The sequence below is a fragment of the Pseudophryne corroboree genome, chromosome 3 (genome assembly GCF_028390025.1).
Source record: "Pseudophryne corroboree isolate aPseCor3 chromosome 3, aPseCor3.hap2, whole genome shotgun sequence".
In the NCBI taxonomy this organism is placed as follows: Eukaryota; Metazoa; Chordata; class Amphibia; order Anura; family Myobatrachidae; genus Pseudophryne; species Pseudophryne corroboree.
In genome coordinates this window covers 40,128,474-40,143,901 of record NC_086446.1, presented here as the reverse complement: position 1 = coordinate 40,143,901, position 15,428 = coordinate 40,128,474, and the positions used below count along the sequence as shown (strand labels likewise).

The 15,428-nt window shown below is 45.9% G+C and overlaps 1 protein-coding gene across 1 annotated transcript in view; it reads left to right on the top strand.

Annotated features, from left to right (window-relative positions):
- Positions 1-14,185, top strand: part of LOC135057128 (uncharacterized) — a 116,107-nt gene extending 101,922 nt beyond the window's left edge. Inside the window, exons 15-17 of the mRNA XM_063963024.1 lie at positions 56-153; positions 1,666-2,542; positions 11,149-14,185. Coding sequence (XP_063819094.1) covers positions 56-153; positions 1,666-2,542; positions 11,149-12,824 — 2,651 coding nt within the window. The 3' untranslated portion in view covers positions 12,825-14,185. The remainder of the gene's footprint in view (positions 1-55; positions 154-1,665; positions 2,543-11,148) is intronic.
- Positions 14,186-15,428: the final 1,243 nt, after the last annotated feature.

Sequence of the window (15,428 nt, the reverse complement as noted above, 5' to 3'; positions counted from 1 at the left end):
ATCATCTGATAATAACATATATACACTGTACTCAGTCACTATGTGTCTCCTACAGATGGACCCAGTAACAGGAATACCCCAGAGAGATGTCCTCGTTCTCTGTATTTCCAGGATTTTACAAAGGAGAATCACAGGATCCCACAGGAGATTCAGGTAGGTGGGATTTAGGGTCTTACCAATATACGAAAGTGACTATCTGTGACCGGACACCTGCGACAGCACTCATCGTCTCGCGCCCCGCCGTCACAGAATAGAGTCCAGGTCACATGGGACTTGGCCAATTAGGGGATTCCCGCTTACCGCCAGTAACAGCCTGTTACTGACTCCACCCACTGCGCAGTGGGCGGGTACTATGCTGCCACCACCAGACTCCTTCCTGTGGCGTCTGGAACCACGGTTATGCTGTGTATGCGTCGACACGCTGTCTTTCCACACCTGTGTGGCGTTGACTGATCCCCACTAATCGTTTGCCCAAGCACGGAATGGTAGCAGGCGTAAGGCGGAGCTTGGAGACACTGTGTGTACCCAAAACAGCCGAATAACGGGGCTATGTTTGGCATAACCCAGCAGGTCAGAAGATGAAGCGGTCGTCTTTAGGCAAAAGATGTTTATTCTCACAAACAGTTCTGAATAGAACTGTTCCCTAATTCTAGGGGCAACAGCAATACAGCAAATGTTCACAGCAGACAGAAGATGGTGTATATCCCCCTGAGGCTCGCAGGGACCTTTTTATACAGTAAAACCACACTGAATCTCATGGGGTAGTCCCACCCTGAGTCTTTTCCATCCAATCAGGATATCTTACAAAATCTAAATAAATAAATTTACATTTTAAAAGGATATAAATGCATAAAGCAATTTCCTCCTTCCTGTCACATAAAGTTTGATATCGTTTAAACTGCTTTCTTTACCACCTGGTAATTTACAATTCTCCTTTGATCACATAGATTCTATAGTTTATACAGTGGTGTTTGTATTTGTAACAAATGGTACAGGAAAACAAGTTATACAAAGTATAGAAATTGTTTCCCCCTGCCATTCATGTATCTGGAGTGAATATACAGGAAATCATTGAAAACAAACTGATTTCCCCAATAGCATAGACACACCAAAAGACCACCTAGGGGTCATTTCACAGGAAGTGCTGTAACCAAAGCATTGGTCATTTCACTCTTACACCTTCTCACAGGAACTGCAGAACCCAAGCACATTACCTGCGGTGCCCTGACCAACACATCAGAAGATCTGATCACAGTAGGAGGTTACGGAGCATATGACTTCCTATGTGAGAGTGTGCTATGACTTATCCTGTAGTTACTAAGATCATCTTTGATACAAATACATTATAAAACGTGCAGTGTATAACTCTCCAACTGCGCACAGCGCAGTCATATAACATAGACACATTTTTAAACACTCCGCTCCCGGCGCCGTTAGTACATTTGAATGGGGCGCCTAGCGCCCATTGTCTGTAAAATGGCGATGGACACGGAAGAATAACTCCTTCAGTGCCGCGGACGTTATTGTCCTTGTGGCTGACGGGATCTCCGGCCACACTATCCCTATATGATCTGTAGAGAAGCTGTGTGTCTTATACAGTGATATTCTGTTGTTCAGTCTTAAAATAATCAGACATTACTAAAGTGTTATTTTGTTGTTATTCAGGATGAGCACCTTTCTGATATGAAGGCCGAAGATATAGAGGGAGAAGAAGAGACGTGTGTGACTGATATGAAGGCAGACGATATAGAGGGAGAACAAGAGACGTATGTGACTGATATGAAGGCAGACAATATAGAGGGAGAAGAAGAGACGTATGTGACTGATCTCAAGGTAGAAGATATAGAGGGAGAAGAAGAGACGTATGTGACTGATATGAAGGCAGAAGATATAGAGGGAGAAGAACAGACGTATGTGACTGATTTGAAGGCAGAAGATATAGAGGGAGAAGAAGAGACGTATGTGACTGATATGAAGGCAGACGATATAGAGGGAGAAGAAGAGACGTATGTGACTGATATGAAGGTAGAAGATATAGAGGGAGAAGAAGAGACGTATGTGACTGATATGAAGGCAGAAGATATAGAGGGAGAAGAAGAGACGTATGTGACTGATATGAAGGCAGAAGATATAGAGGGAGAACAAGAGACGTATGTGACTAATATGAAGGCAGACGATATAGAGGGAGAAGAAGAGACGTATGTGACTGATATGAAGGCAGAAGATATAGAGGGAGAACAAGAGACGTATGTGACTGATATGAAGGCAGACGATATAGAGGAAGAAGAAGAGACGTATGTGACTGATATGAAGGCAGAATATATAGAGGGAGAAGAAGAGACGTATGTGATTGATATGAAGGCCGAAGATATAGAGGGAGAAGAAGAGACATGTGTTACTGATATAAAGGCAGAAGATATAGAGGGAGAAGAGACGTATGTGACTGATATGAAGGCCGAAGATATAGAGGGAGAAGAAGAGACGTATGTGAGGAGAGATCAGAAGTGTAAGGAAGAGGAAATCCCTACAGATATCAGCACAGGTAATAATCCTTATTACAGAAAAGAGTCACATATTCTCCTTGCTGCATCACTACAGATGTCTCTTCCCCTACACCCTCCTCTGTCAGTACAGACTAATGAGGGAAATGTATCTGCTCAATGTGGGAGTCGGGTAACATCAGCCCCTATTGTACTCCTGCTCTCCCCCTCACATCATGTCACTGTGTGTTATCAGCCCAGAAAGCTGACCAGTCTCCTCCCCACACTCTCTGGTGTATCTCATACATCAGGAGCCATCAGCCCCTATTATACTCCTGCTCTCCCCCTCACATCATGTCACTGTGTTATCAGCCCAGAGATCTGACCAGTCTCCTCCCCACACTCTCTGGTGTATATCATACATCAGGAGCCATCAGCCCCTGTTATACTCCTGCTCTCCTCCTCACATCAAGTCACTGTGTGTTACCAGCCCAGAAAGCTGACCAGTCTCCTCCCCACACTCTCTGGTGTATCTCATACATCAGGAGTTATCAGCCCCTATTATACTCCTGCTCTCCCCATCACATCATGTCACTGTGTGTGTAACCAACCCAGAGACCTGACTAGTCTCCTCCCCACACTCTTTGGTGTATCTCATACAACAGTAATTAGGTCGTCACAATAATGATTGACTCATTTGCTTCATTTACTAGCATAAGTCTGGTGGGACTATTCTACCTGTGGATGACCAGAGGACCATATAGAGGCTGCTGTTGCAACATACATATCCACCTGGAGCACTTTGTGTAGTGTGGAAGCAGATGTTGGTAGTTCAGCCCACAAGTGTCCTGTATGTATGTGTGGCGGCAACCTGGATATTGTGGTATAGCAATGTCACTAGCTGAAGAGGCTTCCGGTTCTGTAATGCTAGCCTGTGTACGTTACATAGCAAAGTCTGCATTGTGTGGGGGAGAGATAATCATTGTTGATGTGCCATCTGCATGTCCCTGTGGCTGGGGCTATGACATCTGTGATTGTGGGAGCAGAAGACAATATTTTTTCTCTAACGTCCTAGTTTGATGCTGGGGACTCCGTAAGGACCATGGGGAATAGACGGGCTCCACAGGAGGCTGGGCACTTTAAGAAAGAATTAGGACTACTGGTGTGCACTAACTCCTCCCTCTATGCCCCTCCTCCAGACCTCAGTTAGAATCTGTGACCGGCCAGAGCTGGGTGCATTTTAGTGAGCTCTCCTGAGCTTGCTAATAAGAAAGTATTTTAGTTAGGTTTTTTATTTTCAGAGAGCTTCTGCTGGCAACAGACTCTCTGCTACATGGGACTGAGGGGAGAGAAGCAAACCTACTAACTGCGGCTAGATTGCGCTTTTTAGGCTACTGGACACCATTCGCTCCAGAGAGATCGAACACAGGAACTTAACCTTGGTCGTCCGTTCCCGGAGCTGCGCCGCCGTCCCCCTCGCAGAGCCAGAAGACAGAAGCCGGCGGGTGAAGCAAGAAGACGTCAAAATCGGCGGCAGAAGACTCCTGTTTTCATATGAGGTAGCGCACAGCGCTGCAGCTGTGCGCCATTGCTCCCACATTACACCCACACACTCCGGTCACTGTAGGGTGCAGAGCGCAGGGGGGGCGCCCTGGGCAGCAATTGAGTACCTCCTGGCAAAATAGGGCATATATACAGCTGGGCACTGTATATATGCATTGGCCCCCGCCATTATTTTACACAAAATCGCGGGACAGAAGCCCGCCGCTGAGGTGGCGAGGCTTCTTCCTCAGCACTCACCAGCGCCATTTTCTCTCCACAGCTCCGCTGAGGAGAAGCTCCCCAGGCTCTCCCCTGCAGAATCATGGTAGAAAGAGGGTAAAAAGAGGGGGGGGGCACATAAATTTGGCGTAAAAACAATATATTCAGCAGCTACTGGGTTAACACTAAGTTACTGTGTGATTCCTGGGTCATATAGTGCTGGGGTGTGTGCTGGCATACTCTCTCTCTGTCTCTCCAAAGGGCCTTGTGGGGGAACTGTCTTCAGATGAGCATTCCCTGAGTGTGTGGTGTGTCGGTACGTGTGTGTCGACATGTCTGAGGTAAAAGGCTCCCCTAAGGAGGAGATGGAACTAATATGTGTGTGAGAGGGTGTCTCCGTCGACAACGCCAACACCTGTTTGGATATGTGTAACTGCTAAGGTGAATTTATTGCACAAAAGATTAGAGAACAGACAGGAAATCTAGCCATGTCTGTCCCTCTGTCGCAGAGACCTTCAGTGTCTCTCAATGCTCACTATCCAAAATAATAAACACTTATGTCGACACGGAGGTTGACTCCAGTGTCGACTACGATAATGCAAAGTTACAGCCAAAATGGCTGAAAAGTATTCAATATATGATTATTGTAATAAAAGATGATTTGCATATCACTGATGTCTCATCTGTCCCTGACACAAGGGTACACATGTTTAAGGTGAAGAAAGCTGAGGTAAATTTTCCTCTCATGATGGAAACGAGCAGGAATCTCCAGACCAGAGACTGCAGTTTCCCACAAAGAATTTTCAGGCAGTATTCTTTCCCCACTAGGGCTAGGATACGATGGGAATCTTCCCCCAGGGTGTCACGTTTGCTCAAAAGGTAGCCCTGTCGTAACAGCTATTCTCAGGGATCCTGCAGATAGCGTGCACATTCTGGACACTACTCAGACCGGCGATTGTGTCGGCATGGGTTTATAGCACTGTGGCAGCGTTGACAGCTACCTTATCAGCAGAGATTGAGACCCTAGTATGTAGATATATATAGATATATGTATATATATATATATATATATTAAAGATGCTGTCTTAAGAGATATATATAGATATATATATATATATAAAAACATGCTCAAAGAGACATGAGTATACTGGGTCCTAAAGACAAAGCTATGTCGATTTCTGCTTGACGTGTCCTGTAGAATATGCAATGGACAGATGATGCCGACTTAAGAGGCATATGGAAGGCTGAGGATTGTGTGGAGAAGGGTTCTCGGACCTGGTCTCCACAGCTATAGCTGGTAATTCTGATATTTTGCCATATATTCCTGCACAGCCTAGGAAACCACGGCATTATCAAATGCAGCCTTTAGAACAAAGAAACAAGAAAGTCTGAGGTGCGTCCTTTCTTGCCAGAGGCGGGGGCAGAGGAAAGAAGCTGCACAACACAGCTAGGTCCCAGGAACAGAAGTCCTCACCGGCCTCTACTAAAATCCACCGCATGTCGCTGGGGCTCCACAGGCGGAGCTAGGCCCGGTGGGGGCACGCCTGCGTAAGTTCAGCCACAAGTGGGTTCACTCCCTGTTAGATCCCTGGGCAATAGATATTGTGTCTCAGGGATGCAAGCTGGACTTTTAGAAGAAGACCCCTCACCGACGGTCCTGCCGGCTTCCCTCCACGAGAGGAAAACAGTGTTCACTGCAATTCACAGATTGTATCTTCAGCAGGTGGTGGTCAAGGTTAGCCCCTCCTTCAACAAGGAAATGATTATTATTCGACCATGTTGTGGTACCGAAACCGGACGGTTCGGTCAGACCCATATTGAATTTAAAATCCCTGAACATGTACCTGAAAAGGTTCAAGTTGGAATCGCTGAGAGTGGTCATTGCAAGCCTGGCAGAGGGGGATTTTATGGTGTCTCTGGACATAAAGGATGCTTACCTGCATGTCCCCATTTATCCACCTCATCAGGAGTACCTCAGATTTGTGGTACAGGACTGTCATTACCAATTCCAGACGTTGCCGTTTGGTATGTCCACGGCACCGAGAATATTTACCAAGGTAATGGCGAAAATGATGGTGCTCCTGCGAAAGCAAGGAGTCACAATTGTCCCATACTTGGACGATCTCCTAATAAAGGCCAAGTCCAGAGAGCAGTTGCTGATCAGCCTAGCACACTCTCGGGAGGTGTTACAACAGCACGGGACGAGACTGCCCTTCCTGGGCATGATTCTGGACACAGACCAGAAGAAGGTGTTTCTCCCAGAGGAGAAGGCCCAGGAGCTCGTGACTCTGGTCAGAGACCTCTTAAAACCAAATCAGGTGTCGGTGCATCAATGCACGCGAGTCCTGGGAAAGATGGTGGCGTCATACGAAGCCATTTCCTTCGGCAGGTTCCATGCGAGGACCTTTCAGTGGGATCTGTTGAACAAGTGGTCCGGATCACATCTTCAGATGCATCGGCTGATCACCATATCCCCCAGGGCCAGGGTGTCTCTTCTGTGGTGGCTGCAGAGTGCTCACCTTCTCAAGGGCTGCAGGTTCGGCATACAGGACTGGGTCCTGGTGACCACGGATGCAAGCCTCCGAGGGTGGGGGGCAGTCACTCAGGGAAGAAACTTCCAAGGGCTGTGGACAAGTCAGGAGGCTTGTCTGCACATCAATATCCTGGAACTAAGGGCCATATACAATGGCGTGAGTCAAGTGGAGCCTCTGCTTCGCAACCAACCGGTGCTGATTCAATCAGACAACATTACCGCAGTGGCTTATGTGAACCGCCAGGGCGGCACAAGAAGCAGGGTGGCGATGGCAGAAGCCACCAGGATTCTTCGTTGGGCGGAGAATCACGTGCAAGCACTGTCAGCAGTGTTCATTCCGGGAGTGGACAACTGGGAAGCAGACTTCCTCAGCAGGCACGGCCTCCACCCGGGAGAGTGGGGACTTCATCAAGAAGTCTTCACGCAGATTGCAAGTCGGTGGGAACTGCCACAGGTGGACATGATGGCATCCCGCCTCAACAAAAAGCTACAGAGGTATTGCGCCAGGTCAAGAGACCCTCAGGCGATAGCTGTGGACGCACTGGTGATGCCGTGGGTGTTCCAGTCGGTTTATGTGTTTCCTCCTCTTCCTCTCATACCCAAGGTGCTGAGAATCGTAAGAAAAAGAGGAGTGAGAACAATACTCATTGTTCCGGATTGGCCAAGAAGGACTTGGTATCCGGAACTGTAAGAAATGCTCACAGAGGACCCATGGCCTCTGCCTCTCAGACAGGATCTGTTGCAACAGGGGCCCTATCTGTTCCAAGACTTACCGCGGCTGCGTTTGACGGCATGGCGGTTGAACGCTGGATCCTAGCAGAAAAAGGCATTCCGATGATGTTGTTCCTACGCTGATAAAGGCTAGGAAGGACGTGACGGCTAAACATTATCACCGTATATGGCGAAAATATGTTGCTTGGTGCAGGGCCGAAACTAGGATTTTTGTCACCCGGGGCAAGGTAGTCATTTGACACCCCCCCCCCCCCCCCCCCCCCCAAAAAAAAATTTTTTTTTTCTTACAATAAATAAAAAAAAAAAAAAAACAATTTTAAATAAATAAATAAAATTATTATATATATTATATGGAGATGACCTCACTGCAGGAGCCCCAGACACCGCAGTGCATCGTCAGAAGGGTGAGTATACATGAATTGCTACTTATTACAGCTATACATCACATCGAAGCGATGCGATGTATAGTGATAAGTAGCAATACTGTTTTCGTTTTCTGTATGAATAGACCTGTAAGCCAGGCATGTCAAACTCAAAATCCCAACTGGGCCGAATAATCAAGGTTTAAGGGGTCTATTTATGAAGCAGTGAAAAGTATGGAGAAGTGAGCCAGTGGAGAAGTTGCCCACGGCAACCAATCAGCATTGAAGTAACATTTATAATTTGCATACTATACAATTGTACGAAGCAGCTGATTGGTAGCCATGGGCAACTTCTCCACAGGTTCACTTCTCCACTCTTTTCACTGCTATATAAACAGACCCCTAAGTCTGGTGTGGGCCGCAAGAAAAAGAGGCTTATATGCAATTTCCAAAGGTTTTTTTTCAAATCCAACAACAACGTATAATCAAACAGATGTCAAGTATCGTGAAGAAAACATTTACTTTAAAACCTGTATCAATATAGGCAACTTGTAGCAAATGTTGGCAAGCAAACCCAATCATTTCGGAATGTGCAGTCCCAATCATTTCGGAATGCTGGCTCCCATGGCCTGCTTGGCGTGTTGCTAACAACCTGCACCTGGGGGGTATCTAGGATCCGCCACTGTCAGGTTACAGCAGATTTTCATTGCAATCAAAAGTTTAGTCAGACATAAAGCCAGAAGCATCTTCAGAACTACAATTATATTGTTTCCAATGTGGCACCTAGTTGTGATGATAGTTCATAAGGAGACATGCTAAGACAGTGACTAGGGTGTAATAATGAGAGAGAAATCCCTGTCTTTGCATAGCATAGTTGCACCTGTGAGAGCTGGCATGGGGGTGTGCTGTACTCCAGTGGCCACTGCACCTCACAGACGTCACTGCCTGTGTCACTTACCCCCTCTCTCACAGACAGGCCAGCACTAATGAGCCCTGGCTGCACTTGCAGCAGTGAGTGTGCTGTGGTTGCACTCGTGAATGCGATGTGATGTCACTGGCTGCCTCCTGTGTATAGGCTGCAGTGAGTGGGCCGGCTGTGTGCAGGGACTTACCACTCCACTCACTGTCATCATCACCACGCACACACAGTCCCGGGCCGGTGACTGCCTCGCACGCTCCTCCCAGCTGCAGCAACAGCTTTCCTAATAGGCAGCGCCGCGACATCTGTGCACAGTCAGTGTAGCCTGTCCCGCCGTCCGCACTGGCCGGAGTCACATATATATATTCCACAGGGTTTCGTGGAATGACGCGTTTGCGTCACGACGCAATCGCGTCATTCCGCGAAACCCCGCCCCCCCCCCCCCGAGCTGGGCACTCGGGAGGAGGGAGAAGGGGGTTTACAAAGAAGTGCCGCGGCGGGTGTTAGGGGGTCTCGGCGCCCCCTCCAATCCGGCGCCCAGGTCGCCTGCCCCCCTAGCCCCCCCCCTAGTTTCGGCCCTGCTTGGTGTGAGGCCAGGAATGCCCCTACAGAGGAATTCCAGCTGGGCCTTTTCCTTCACTTCCTACAGTCGGGAGTGACTTTGGGCTTAAAATTAGGGTCCATAAAGTCGCCCTATCCATTTTATTTAAAAAGAAACTGGCTTCTCTATCTGAAGTTCAGACGTTTGTAAAGGGAGTGCTGCATATTCAGCCCCCTTTTGTGCCCCAAGTGACACCTTGGGATCTTAACGTTGTGTTGAGTTTCCTGAAATCACACTGGTTTGAGCCACTTAAAACCGTGGAGTTAAAATATCTCACGTGGAAGGTGGTCATGCTATTGGCCTTAGCTTCGGCTAGGCGTGTCAGAATTGGCGGCTTTGTCATGTAAAAGCCCCTTTCTGCCGAAGGTGGTGTCATCGTTTCATTTGAACCAACCTATTGTGGTGCCTGCGGCTACTCGTGACTTGGATGATTCCAAGTTACTTGATGTGGTCAGGGCTTTGAAGATTTATGTAGCCAGAACGGCTGGAGTAAGGAAAACTGACTCGCTGTTTATCCTGTATGCATCCAAGAAGCTGGGTGCTCCTGCTTCAAAGCAATCTATTGCTCGCTGGATCTGTAACACGATTCAGCAGGCTCATTCTGCGGCTGGATTGCCGCATCCAAAATCAGTAAAAGCCCATTCCACAAGGAAAGTGGGCTCTTCTTGGGCGGCTGCCCGAGGGTTCTCGGCATTACAGCTTTGCCGAGCAGCTACTTGGTCGGGATCAAACACGTTTGCAAAATTCTACAAGTTTGATACCCTGGCTGAGGAGGACCTTGTGTTTGCCCATTCGGTGCTGCAGATTCATCCGCACTCTCCCGCCCGTTTGGGAGCTTTGGTATAATCCCCATGGTCCTTACGGAGTCCCCAGCATCCACTAGGACGTTAGAGAAAATAAGATTTTACTCACCGGTAAATCTATTTCTCGTAGTCCGTGGTGGATGCTGGGCGCCCGTCCCAAGTGCGGACTTCTTCTGCAATACTTGTATATAGTTATTGCTTAAATAAGGGTTATGTTATGTTGCATCAGGTTGTCTGATGCTCTGTTGTTTTTCATACTGTTAACTGGATATGTTATCACAAGTTATACGGTGTGATTGGTGTGGCTGGTATGAGTCTTACCCTGGATTCCAAAATCCTTTCCTTGTAATGTCACCTCGTCCGGGCACAGTTTCCTTAACTGAGGTCTGGAGGATGGGCATAGAGGGAGGAGCCAGTGCACACCAGTAGTCCTAATTCTTTTTTAGAGTGCCCAGTCTCCTGCGGAGCCCGTCTATTCCCCATGGTCCTTACGGAGTCCCCAGCATCCACTACGGACTACGAGAAATAGATTTACCGGTGAATAAAATCGTATGATCTGTTCTCCGATAGTCTTACTTGATGTTAGTACATTTATAATTGTAATAATGTGGTCATAGGTTATAAGTTGAAATTTAACAACTAAACATTATTCATTATAGTGACACAGGGGTGTAGTGGTGAGCAGTGTTGTCTCGCAGCATTAGTGATGAGTTCAGTTCCCAACCAAGGTTCTATCTGTGTGGAGTCTGTATGTGTTTCCTACAACTCTGCAAAAATCATACTGGTAGTTTAATTGGCTTCTGACATATATGAACCCTAGTGTGTCATGTGGAATATAGATTGTTAGCTCCACCGGGGCAGGAAATAATGTGATTTTCTAGTTAATCTCTGTAGAGCGGAGTAATATGTGTGCACTGTATATATTACTGTGCAAAGTAATAGTTATATTATTTTTAGCAGATGGAGGCACAAGCAGGAATTCCTTGGAGGGAGATCTCATCTTGTCTGCAGATAGTAAAATAGAAGATAACATCACACAGGATTCTCCAGGAGACATCCCCATTACTCTAACTATACATCCAGTACCTCACAGTACTGATACTTCATCTGATCCCTCTAATCGCGATGACTGTTCATCTAATACCTCAGATTTTGTTACACATCGTGCAGCTCATACATGTGATAAAATATTTCCATGCTCTGAGTGTGGGAAAAGTTTTGCACGCAAATCACAACTTGTTATACATCAGAGAAGGCATACAGGTGAGAGACCATTTCCATGTTCTGAGTGTGGGAAATGTTTTACATTCAAATCACATCTTGTTGCACATCAGAGAAGTCACACAGGTGAGAGACCATTTCCATGCACTGAGTGTGGGAAAAGTTTTTCAGGCAAATCACAGCTTGTTAGACATCAGAGTAGTCACACGGGTGAGAAACCATTTCCATGCTCTGAGTGTTGGAAAAGTTTTGCACTCAAATCACATCTAGTTAGACATCAAAGAAGCCACACAGGTGAGAAACCATTTCCATGCTCTGAGTGTGAGAAATGTTTTCCACTCAAATCACATCTTGTTAGACATCAAAGAAGCCACACAGGTGAGAAGTCATTTCCATGCTCTGAGTGTGGGAAATGTTTTCTGTGTAAATCAGAACTTGTTAGACATCAGATTAGTCACACAGGTGAGAAACCATTTCCATGCTCTGAGTGTGGGAAATGTTTTCTGTGTAAATCAGAACTTGTTAGACATCAGAGAAGTCACACAGGTGAGAAGCCATTTCCATGCTCTGAGTGTGAGAAATGTTTTCCACTCAAATCACAGCTTGCTAGACATCAGAGAATTCACACAGGTGAGAATACATTTCCATGCTCTGAGTGTGGGAAATGTTTTCTGTGTAAATCAGAACTTGTTAGACATCAGAGAAGTCACACAGGTGAGAAACCATTTCCATGCTCTGAGTGTACGAAAAGGTTTGCACTCAAGTCACAGCTTGTTACACATCAGAAAAGTCACACAGGTGAGAAACCATTTCCATGCTCTGAGTGTGGCAAAAGTTTTGCACTCAAATCACGTCTTGTTAGACATCAGAAAAGTCACACAGGTGAAAAAACATTTCCATGCTCTGAGTGTTGGAAAAGTTTTGCACTCAAATCACATCTTGTCAGACATCAAAGAAGCCACACAGGTGAGAAACCATTTCCATGCTCTGAGTGTGAGAAATGTTTTCCACTCAAATCACATCTTGTTAGACATCAAAGAAGCCACATAGGTGAGAAACCATTTCCATGCTCTGAGTGTGGGAAATGTTTTCTGTGTAAATCAGAACTTGTTAGACATCAGATTAGTCACACAGGTGAGAAACCATTTCCATGCTCTGAGTGTGAGAAATGTTTTCCACTCAAATCACAGCTTGCTAGACATCAGAGAATTCACATAGGTGAGAATACATTTCCATGCTCTGAGTGTGGAAAATGTTTTCTGTGGAAATCAGAACTTGTTAGACATCAGAGAAGTCACACAGGTGAGAAGCCATTTCCATGCTCTGAGTGTGAGAAATGTTTTCCACTCAAATCACGTCTTGTTAGACATCAGAAAAGTCACACAGGTGAGAAACCATTTCCATGCTCTTGAGTGTGGGAAAAGTTTTGCAGGGAAATCGTATCTAGTTAAACATCAGAAATCACACAGGAGTAAAGCATTACTATGATCTGATACACAACAGGGTTGTAGCAACACTCTTTATTGCATTGGACAGGTCCGGACTGCCCATCTGTCACCTGTGGCATATTCCAGAAGTGCCAATGGACTGGTGGTTTCATCCAGTTCCACAGAGAGATGGGAAGGCCGTGTGCAGCGCAGCCTCTGGCTCTCTGGTTTAGCCGCCCCTACTTTTCAAAGTGTCTATCTCCATGGAAATGGGGGCATGCAGTAAGTCCATGCCCCCCTGACTCAAAGCACATCCTCGTGTGTCATGTCCTTGCGCCCCCTCCCCCCCAGTGACGTGCGCTCACAAGTTTACAAATGCCCAATCCAAATAGCCCCAGTTCGTCCCTGGCAGTAGATATCGGCACCACTCTCCACATCAATAACAGACCATAGTGTTATATAAGCATCTATGGGCCTAATTCAAGGTCGATCGCAAAAGGAAAATCTTCCTCTAATGGCAAAATCCATGTGCACAGCAGGTGGGGCAGATGTAACATGTGCAGAGAGAGTTAGATTTGGGTGAGGTGTGTTCAAACGGAAATCTAAATTGCAGTGTAAAGATAAAGCAGCCAGTATTTACCCTGCACAGAAACAATATAACCCACCCAAATCTAACTCTATCTGCACATGTTACATCTTCCCCACCTACAGTGCACATGGTTTTGCCAATTAGAGAAAGATTTTGAAAACGCCCATTGCAGAAATTGCTAATGAATCGCAATATGCGGGTTGATCGCAAAACCATACACAGTTATCGGAGCATCGTCGATTTTTTCCTATCTACACCAGGCAGGGTCATCCACAATTCGTGTGACACAAACGCTGGAAGTGGTCATCGCATACGTCAGAGGCCCTCCTTAAAAATGCCTGGGTACGCTTGCATTTTGTCAGACACAGCCATAAAACAGCAGGTTTCCGCCCAGAAACGCCAACTTCCTATCAGTCAAACAGTGGCTGCATTGCGCTCATGATCTGTACATAATATATGTTGCTATTTTTGCTAACGCTTGCGCAATGCGAACGCTGCACCTGCACAGTCGTTCGATAATCGGCCGGATTGCGAATCACAAATTTTACAATCCTTTCTGAATAAGAGCATAGACAGATTCTTCAAGAATGTATGAGATCAGTGGGTGTGGCAAAAGGATTGGGTGTAACCAAGTATTATAAAATAAGTGCCATCAAATTTCAAGTTATCTTCCTGTAACCCTGAGAGAAACAAATGCTGTTTCTCAGTCTGTACACGGGCGTGGTCTTTGGAATAAATAATTCTTTATTAAACTGAATCCAATTCAATCTGTTACTTCATACAACATGAAAATAAACTATTCAACAGACATAGAGAAGCTAGCGTGAGGACATGGAGCTGCAGGTAAACAGGAAACTTTAGTAGGAAGGTTACTAAACACATAGTGTCTGGACTGTAGGTATAAGAAAAATAGGGAATGTGGGAGATTGTACTTTGTACACCTTTGTTGATAGGAATAAATAGTGTCCCAAGATTTCCTGAAATGCTGGAATACCTTTATCTTTCCATGTCTGATAGTGAGCTATTGTGAGAGAGGGTAAGAGGTCAGGGTTGCCTGAAAATAGAACATATCTGGAACAATGCAGATCTGTATGTAAACATGTATTAATAGTTACCCAAGTCTTATAAGTGTCTGTAAATACAATATGTGACAGTATACCTCTAGGACGTTATGTACAGGGCAGATACAGAAGGGCAGCAGGAGATAATGGTGAAAATAGCTCTTCCTCTAATGGTAAACTAGTGAAACGAGACAATCGTGAACAGTGGGAAATATAACAAAATGCTTATTTAGAAAATGTCTGAATATCTGGTAGATGAAGGCCTCCTCTAGACTTTGGTTGAATCATCTTGAGTTTGGAAATTCTAGGTTTTTCTTTCCGTATACATTTAGAAAAGGCTTTCGTCCACCGAAGGTCATCTAATCTTGAAAGCACCAGAGGGAGCATTTGTAAAGATTAAGCAAGTTTAGGAAATAAAATCTTTTTAACCACTGCTCTCCTTCCCATTAATGACAGAGGCAGATCCATCCAATCCTATCAATGCCACGGAGAAGCTGGCAGAATACATTTTATGAATGGAAGGTGAAATAAAAATACCTAATTTTCTCTTACGTCATAGAGGATGCTGGGGACTCCGTAAGGACCATGGGGTATAGACGGGCTCCGCAGGAGACATGGGCACTATAAAGAACTTTTAGTATGGGTGTGCACTGGCTCCTCCCTCTATGCTCCTCCTCCAGTCCACAGTTAGATCTTGTGCCCAGAGGAGATAAGGTGCATTACAGGGAGCTTTCCTGAGTTTCTCTGTGTAAAGAATTTTGTTAGATTTTTTATTTTCAGGGAGCACTTGAGGATAGAGAAGCAGACCTACTTAAATGATAGGCTCTGCTTCTTAGGCTACTGGACACCTTTAGCTCCAGAGGGAGTCGGAACACAGGTCTCACCCTGGGGTTCGTCTTGGAGCCGCGCCGCCGTCGTCCTCGCAGAGCTGGAAGATAG